The 8,878-nt window shown below is 40.6% G+C and overlaps 1 protein-coding gene across 1 annotated transcript in view; it reads left to right on the forward strand.

The window, feature by feature from the left end:
- The window catches only part of CUBN (cubilin), a 327,155-nt gene that overhangs the window by 137,162 nt on the left and 181,115 nt on the right, over positions 1-8,878 (forward strand). The window contains 1 exon segment of the mRNA XM_006159747.2: positions 4,942-5,123. Coding sequence (XP_006159809.2) covers positions 4,942-5,123 — 182 coding nt within the window.

Consider the following 8,878-nt stretch of genomic DNA (forward strand, 5'->3'; position numbering starts at 1 on the left):
ATGCTGCCTGCTGATAAAGTAAGCACTTCCTTTCAGCTGATGACTGAGAGTTTGTAGGAAAATAAAATCAAACAGATTATCAGTCACCCGTTTTGAAAGTCTTATGAAGATTAACTACTTAAAACTGGAAATGCATGACTCTCTCCAGGACATTATCTTATTCTAGTTCTATTGATGTCTAATAATATCAATATATTAGATTTTGTCAGATTTGCCTCCACGTCAATGAAAAGATTTTTGCTTCATTTGCTTTTGCAGATTGCTATGATGATTTTTTTCCTTCAGTCAATGGCCAGGCGGTCATGAGGGCCGTGTTCAGCAATGCATTTCAGTGCCCTGGGGCTGACATGCTCATCAAGGCGTAGTAGAGAAAACTTCAAGCTGAGAGTATGGTGGGGTGCTGTTGATGTCAAAATATCTGAATTTATTAGATCTGTTATTTACGGGCATGGACAAATCTCACAGTTTGCGTGAGCCTCTCTTTGCTCATCTCTAAAATGGACCTGACACTCTCATTTTTGCCTACCTCACATCATCATGAATTTCAAATAAGATAATGTACTTATTAAAAAAGCACTTGGAAAATTGTGAATTATCATAAAAATATGAATTGTCTTTTAAAAAATTTCTTGTAGCTTGATAAACATATAACCTCCTCCCTCTTTAGTTATTCATGATGGCTTTTTAGCCAGTAATTCCTCTTCTAGTTATAAGCCTTGTTAAGGTATAACACACAGCAGGTAGGTAGTGATTATCAAGTGTAACACGTTTAACTAAACACTTTGTTTCATTTAACAAAGTGTAACAACCCTATGAGGTAAGAATACTATTACAGAAGAAGAAATGAAAAATTAGCTAGATAAAATTGCTATCCCTGAAGTATCACATAGCTTGAATTGGAACCCATTTTGTTTTAGGCCAGAACCCGTGGTTTATCTGGTATGATATAATATTTCCAAAAGTTCTGCACTCTAATTTGCCAGTTATGAAATCATGTACTTCCCATGGAAACCTTCTTGCCAATTGAGTATATCTAAATATATGCTCTTAAACCTCTTTATTAATCACACCATTAGTCTCTTTTTAGTTGGTATTTTCATCATTTATTATTTTCTGTATGTTTTCTAAATCATTGTCATCAACTTCGAGTTTTTTTTTTTTTAGATATTTTTGCTATAGGGCATGTGTACTTGCCAGAAAGACAGAAAGAGACAGAGAGACAGAAAGAGAGAAATCACCACCACCACCACCCCAGGGGGGATGGCCACGCTGCAATCCCTTCTTCTCCATTCTCCTCTTGAGATCTTGGGCATGCACGCACATGCACCCAGCATGAGTTTAAGCCACTGGGTCTGGGCCTCGAACCTGAGTTGACTGCTTGGGAGTCCAGTGACATAGCCATTATGCTAACTGCTGGTCCCTGTCATCGACTTTTGATTACAGTTATCTACTTATAAAAACTTCTCTGATTTGCAGTTTATTATAAATTCATTCCACCAGACAGGCAACACTCTGAGGAAGGAGCTATTAGTCTGAACTACACCTCCTGTGCTAGTTCCTGATAGCTACTGGTTGATATCACGTCTCCCATTTCCAGCCTCGTCTACCCTCCGACTCTCTTTCTCATTCATTCCTGTTCCCTTGGTCAGGTACACAAAGTCACAAATGTGACTGACAAGGACATGATAATTGATTTATTTGTAACTTAACACAGAGTGATATGTAAAGGATGAAATAAATTCATTGATTTTTTTTTCCTTTGAATCAAAACTTATTGAAATTACTCTGTAAACTGAAGAAACAAAAAGAATTATTAGCTTGCAGAGGGGGGTGTGTAATAGCACTTTCAGTATCTATAAATTGTTTTTTTAAGAGAGGTTTTTGCTAGAGCATGTGTGCACTCGCCAGAGAGAAAGAGACAGAGAGACAGAAAGTGAGAAATCATCCTCTGAAGTGATGGCCACAACACAGTTCCTTCTCCTCTGTTCTCCTCTTGGGATTTTGGTCAGGCACACACACGTGCCCGACATGAGTTTTAAGCCACCAGGTCTGGGACTTGAACCACAGTTGACTATGTAGGAGTCCAGCATACTACATTATGCCATCTGCTGGTCCCAAGTATCTATAAATTTTGAAAGAGACATTAAATATACCTGGTTTTTACAACACTGCTTATACTATGGAATATACATATGGAGTGAAAGAATGAATGAATGGATTGGAAAGTTATTTTGTGTCCTTCAAAATTTAGAAATACAAAGATGGAGTTAAATTTCTATGATCAGAATTAACTTTATTTTCTAATGCTTTGGAGTTTTGGCCTAAAACACTACTAAATTGAATTTTCTGTTCTGGACTTGATGTGAACTTTTAAATCAAGTGTGCCGTCTTTTGATATGTTAAACCACAGAGTAGTGAGAGCCTGAAGGAGAAAAAGAAAACTTCAAAGACTTTTCACGTTTTAGCAGTTTCTTCCTCACAATCACATAATATTTTTCCTTGGCAGGATATCATCACTTATAATAATATTGAAATTTCTCTTTAAAAGAAACACACAGGAACTGTCGATGAGAATAGAACAGAAGTAAAAATAAAGTTTCACTTTTTTTAGTGAAACTTTTTGTTTGTTTTAAATCTCAGGGAAAAGGACACTCTGGGCTTACAGAGCTGTGCTGTAGTTGTCAAAGCATCATTGAATTCCAAGAATTTGATACTGCCATTCCAGTTTATAGTGATTAATTTGAGGGCATTAGTATCCTGTTATTTGCAAAGGAAACATAAAACAATTGGAAGAGACAATGGAAAAATGTTATATACATAGTTTCAGATGAATCTAGTAGGATAAAAAAAAATTGAGTTAGATTGACTGATGAATTGAAGCTAAGTAGAAACGCAGAGATGAGAGAGCCCCCTTCCATGTCCGTGTTCCCTTCTATAGCTATATAGGGGCACAAAGTTACTTTCCTTCAAAGATTTTCCATTGGATTTTTTTTTTATACAACTAATACCAAGACCCCTCTGATCTGAAAATGTAGGTCAGGAAATTGGGGAAACAGATCGGCTTTGCTTACCTATCACATATTTTAGTGAAAAGTACTACCTCCTAATAGATGGGTCATGGTGTTGCACAGCTTCAGGAAACACCGTTATGTCCTGTACTGTGAATGGTGCCCTCTAGAGCTGGGCAGCGGTACTGAAGATATGGTAAGTACCATCTGCGCTGAATGTTTCCCCTACCTTTTATGGCACTTATTTTTTTTAACGTTCACTGAGTCTATAAACAATGTCAGCCCGTCTAATTTTAAGCACTTTTTCATAGGGCTTTAAGCAGAAATAAAAATAGGGATTTTATATGCTATCAGAGAGATACGTATTGCCCTGGGCAACAAATTTAAAGTCTAAAAGCACAGAAGTTTTCACATGGAAGCAGGAGACTGGCAGCTGAAGAAGATGGTGACACTTTGAGCTAGAATCAGATTCCCTTACCAAATAAAGATTCTTCTTAGAATTCTCCTCAGCTCTTTTCAGTTAGATGGGGATTCTGTATGGATAATTTTTTAAAACCTTTTAAAAACTTGGGAACCAGCAGTTAGCGTAATGGCTATGTCGCTGGACTCCCACGTAGTCAACCGCGGTTCGTGTCTCGGACCCGGTGGCTTAAAACTCACGCCGGGCGCGTGTGCGTGCATGCCCAAGATCCCGAGAGGAGAATGGAGGAGAAGGGATTGCGGCATGACCATCCCCCCTGGGGGGTGATTTCTCGCTTTCTGTCTCTATGTCTCTCTCTCTGTCTGTCTGGTGAGCGCACGCGCCCTACAATGAAAATCTCTCCCCCCAAAAAAAAAAAAAAAAAAAAAAACCTTTTAAAAACTTTTCCAGTTCACTATAGAGGAGAAATTTACATGGTTAAATTCCTAGACATTAGACAACACCTCAGATTTAGTATCTCATTTTTGAAGTCATGGCAGTTTAATTTCATTCATGTAGAAATCTATATTTATTCATAATGGAGCAAGGAGGTCCTATTGTTTTTAAGCATTAAAAGCCTTGATGCAGACTAAGAGAAAGTACTACAAAGAATTTACCAACCAGTAAAGAATATTCTGGAAAAATAGAAAAGAAGGTTGAGAAACGTTAACAGAAGAAAAAATGTTTTTAATCACCAAAAATTATTATTGGAAAACCAAATAATTTATATATTTTTAAAAAATATAATTTGTTGGGACTAGCAGTTGGCATAATGGCTATGTTGCTGGACTCCCATGCAGTTGACCAGGGTTTGAGTCCTGGACCCAGTGGCTAAAACTCACACTGGGTGCATGTGCGTGCGTGCCCAAAGTCCCGAGAGGAGACTTTTTTGTCTTTCTGGCGAGTGCATGCACCCTATAGTAAAAATCTCTCCCCCCCCCCAAAAAAGAAAAAGTAAAAAAAAGAAGAAAAAGAAGAAGAAGAAGAAGAAGAAGGAGAAGGAGAAGGAGAAGGAGAAGAAATAATACTTTAGTTCTAAGGTCACTGAAGGCCCCAACACAAGGAATTCCCATTCTACTAAAGGCCCCAACACATGGAGTCCTGCTTTAATGCTGCTCACAGAGACCACTATACTGTGTACTATAGTTCTTACCCAGATGTAATGAAGAAAATCTCAAAATTAGAATTCCACTTTGAAAAAAACATCAAAGATTTGACATGATGAGAATAAGGGTTGACATTATTGTACCAAATGATATAATCAATGTTTTCTTAAAAAGAGTAAATTGAATCAGTTATAGATACAATTTTTTTCTCATTGTTTTATAATTGTATAATTATAATGTAATGATTTTTTTCTTATGTTTTGCTTTGTGTACTTTGTGTATTTTCAATTACTTTGGGTAAGTTTAATTTTTTTTTTCTTGTTGCTACTGCCCACTTCAAACTGACAGAGCCTTGCTGTTTTAACAGGTTGTGGCGGGGAGTTGTCAGGGGCCACAGGCTCCTTCAGCAGCCCCAGCTATCCTAACAAGTACCCCCCCAACAAGGAATGTATCTGGTACATTCGCACTGCCCCTGGGACCAGCATTCAACTCACCATCCACGACTTTGATGTTGAGTATCATGCAACCTGCAACTTTGACGTCCTGGAGGTAGGAAGTGAGATGGGTTTTCGGCACATTCCCAAACTTGGGGCAGATCTGAAAATCACCCTGCCAAGATCTTTGAATTCTTTCCATTTGCCAGAAATGTTCTATTCCTGGACATTTAATGAGTCTCAGACCCTCATGAATAATGCTGGTAGACATATGGGATTAATATCCTCGTTTGGGTTTCCCTCAAAGCGGTTCCTGAGTGCTCCAATGCAGGCAGTTTCATTAGGAGGCGACGCCAGGAAGCAGGAGGGAGGAAACCGTGGGAGTGAAAGAGTGGAGGAGGCACAGATGTTGGAGGAGCACCTATGGGTCACTGGGCTTAGTCCAGCTGGGACCCTCTGAGGGTCATCCCTTTGAAGGACTCAAGGCTGGAACATTGATCTCTCAACTCCAGCCCTCGCTGATGAGGAAGAACTGGCATCATCAATACCTACCACTGTAAGCCGTAGAAAGGTCCCCTTGGAAAACTGTTCAGGTGACTGTGTACCCAGAGCAGACGGCGGCAGCAAGCACAACAGCAGCTGCAGTCTGAGGGGAACATGGAGCACCTGCTGCCGCGGGCTTTGTCCAAAAGATGGCCACCTAGGGAGTGTGGAGCATTTGCAGATGAGAACTTTTCCAGTGCTACTGCCAAGGGCATATCTCAGATAATTAAAATGGTCTTTGAGATTCTTGGCTCAAACATTTATGATAAAAGCTTTTTTAGACTAGACCTGATGGATAAATTTAATGACTTTCAAGTATGCATAAAAATCTTATCACCTCAGCCTTCAGGGATGTTGTCACATACCGTGTTGAAGACTCCATATCCAATAGAACTTAAATTCCATGGAGCTGGATGTTTGTCTCTGTTTGTTTTTTCTTTTTCTTTTCTTTCTTTTTTTTTTTTTTACTGCTATATCCCCGGTGTCACAGAGAACCTGGTAAATAGTAGGTGTTCAGTATATGCTTGTGGAATGAATGAATGGAAGCATCCAAGTCTCCCATTGACCTACTATGATAATACACCTTCATGGTGCTTTTCAAAAAGATTTTTGCACTTGAATGTCAAATAATCTCATGAGATGAGAAGAGAATTTGTCCCCATTTTACAGTTGTCAAAGTTAAGACTTGAAAAGATTAATGGAGTCTTCCATAACTACAAGGATGGTGACCGGAAGAGCTAAGAAGAACCAGGTGACTACTTATCAACCATAGATAAGTGTAGTGTGTAAGGGATTAACATGAGTAGTGGTATTTACTTGATATGAAACTTTTTTTTTTTTTGGAGAGGTTTTCGCTATAGGGCGCGTGCGCTCACCAGACAGACAGAGAAAGACAGAGAGATAGAAAGTGAGAAATCACCCCCCAGGGGGGACGGCCATGCTGCAATCCCTTCTCCTCCATTCTCCTCTCGGGATCTTGGGCACACACACACACGTGCCTGGCATGAGTTTAAGCCACAGGGTCTGGGACTCGAACCGTGGTCGACTACATGGGAGTCCAGCCACATAGCCATTACGCTAACTGCTGGTCCCTTGATATGAAACTTTTAACACTTAAAAATTGTCATTTTATTACAAAGTAAGTTTTTACCTTGAAAAGATATGGACTCTAAGACTGTCCGCTCATCGAATAGATAGAGCCATAAGGATTTAAATTTAGTAGTCCAAGTCTCTCTGAAAGAAGCGGAATGAAATCAGAGACGGAGATGGTAAGTCCTGGGGTCAACCCCTACCCTCACCTTCGTGGCAGTACTGATGCCCAGTTGTGGCCCCGTCTGAGAGGAAGAAACGAAGTGCCTCCTGAAATTCACACTCGTGCTGTGTTGTCTGACTCACTCTCACAGGTGGAATGTTCAAGTGGCCTCTCTTTCCAGCAAAGATATTTTTTGGTTGCAGAAAAGCCCTTAACACTTACAAAGAGCTGGCTGCAGATCTTCCACAGCAGTGTGCAATGTTCCAAACCTTCGTTTTCATATTCTGAAGCACATGTGATTGTTGCCCACTTGGCAAATGTAAATGGGTTCATTGTGCTTGGGTTTTGTCACACCCACTACGTGAGAAAGCAGAGACACGCTGTTCCCTGCGAGCAGCCTTGTAGCCCGAGGGAGAAACCAGCAGCTCCATGCAGCAAGCGGCGTTCCAGGAGGGTCCTTGAAGGCCTGCACAGAAGTGGCTGGGCTGGGAGGTGGCCGGCCACTGGGGATTGATTTTTATTAGGACAAGCTGACATTTCGAGTGGCTTCCATGTTCTATCAAAAGCAGGGTTTGAGGGACTATTTCAAGGTCCTTAAATATTTGGGAAAAGTTTTTATAAGGCTGCAGTGAGTAACCTTCTGATATTTTGTTCATAAACCTTGTTTCACTTCTCTGCAAATGTCCTACTCATGTGGAAAGGGCTGGACGCATTTGGACTAGTATAACAACATGCTCTTTTCCATTCCTCTCTCCCTGTCTGATAACACTAGGAATAGGTTTCCAAACTGGTTACTCTTAGTGGGAAGGTGGCCTAGAAACACTGCTGGCTTTCCCACGTGCACATTCATATTTCCTGTTTTGCCAAGCGTAGCCAGGATGGACTTTATTGTCACGAGATACTGGCCTTGCCTAGGTTTCATCAAATTGAACTGGGAGCCATTTTTCCCCTCAAAAATCAGTGCCCAGAAAGCCATCAGTTGCATAAAGCAACAGCCGTTTGTTACTCATAACCCCGGAATGCTGACTTGATCGTAACAATAAATGGAGCCAACAGAGCAGAAAGAAATGTTCAAAACAGATTAAAACCATAGGCTCTGCAGTGTTCTCCATCCTGAGCATTTGCTAAAACACATTGTTCAATCTCTAATCATCAGACCAGCTCTTTCCCCCCCAAAGTTTAGTCATATGCCGCAGTCGAATGAGCCACACCCTGACATTCTTTCCATCTTTTTCCTCTTTTGGAGAGTCATGTGCAAACTGTTGGTTTTATCGTGGAAGCCAGAAGCACCATTCTATTGTTTTTGGTCATAGAAACACTGGCCAATTTTCCTGATTTTCCTCAGTCTCTGAGAAAGCTCTGTAGAAAGAGCCTGAACTGGCATCGAGCAGAAAGGAAATCCATTTCTAAGGGCAATAAAGCAGGAAAATTTCTTGCTGTGGACAGTTAATGTGATCTGGTGTCTCTGCAGTGGTAGTTTGTGAGCTCAGGCAGAAAGAGGGGAAGTAAGAATGTCAAAAGTGGTAGTGTTTATTCTTCCGGAGACTCCTAGACCCAGCCGACTCATACCCATTATGTTTGTGATCTCAAGGGGATACATGAGCTGGGAAAACAAAAAAAAATTTGCTGATGTGAGAGTTTTCTTTGTTAGGACTTAACTGGTGTTTCATGTTCTCTTCGAATAAGTGTTATTTACCGGGCTTGGATGACGAGGAGCACATGCTGTCAGTTTTATACTCTGGGTAGGGAAATCTTGCAAATGGAAAGGATGGACTAAACCAGAAGCAGTCTCATTTCTTCTATTTGCATATGTGTATGTGTAAAGGGCCACACAGAAAGTCCTGCTTTTGATGGGGCTGAGGGGGGCACGCAAACATCAGCTCCTCCTAACGAAAATAAGCCCGCAGTGGTCGTCCTGCTTCATTCCTTTGCAATTACAGTCCTTGTGCTCAGTCCTCTGTGGAACAGCAGTTTCATTCATTTTGGCCTTTCCCGCATGGCTGGGGGGAATTAATCAGACAAAGAGATCATTATAGATTCAAATCACATACTCTTTCCAGAACGTAGGCTTCTTG

This window comes from Tupaia chinensis, unplaced genomic scaffold (genome assembly GCF_000334495.1).
Source record: "Tupaia chinensis unplaced genomic scaffold, TupChi_1.0 Scaffold000647_1, whole genome shotgun sequence".
Classification (NCBI taxonomy): domain Eukaryota; kingdom Metazoa; phylum Chordata; class Mammalia; order Scandentia; family Tupaiidae; genus Tupaia; species Tupaia belangeri.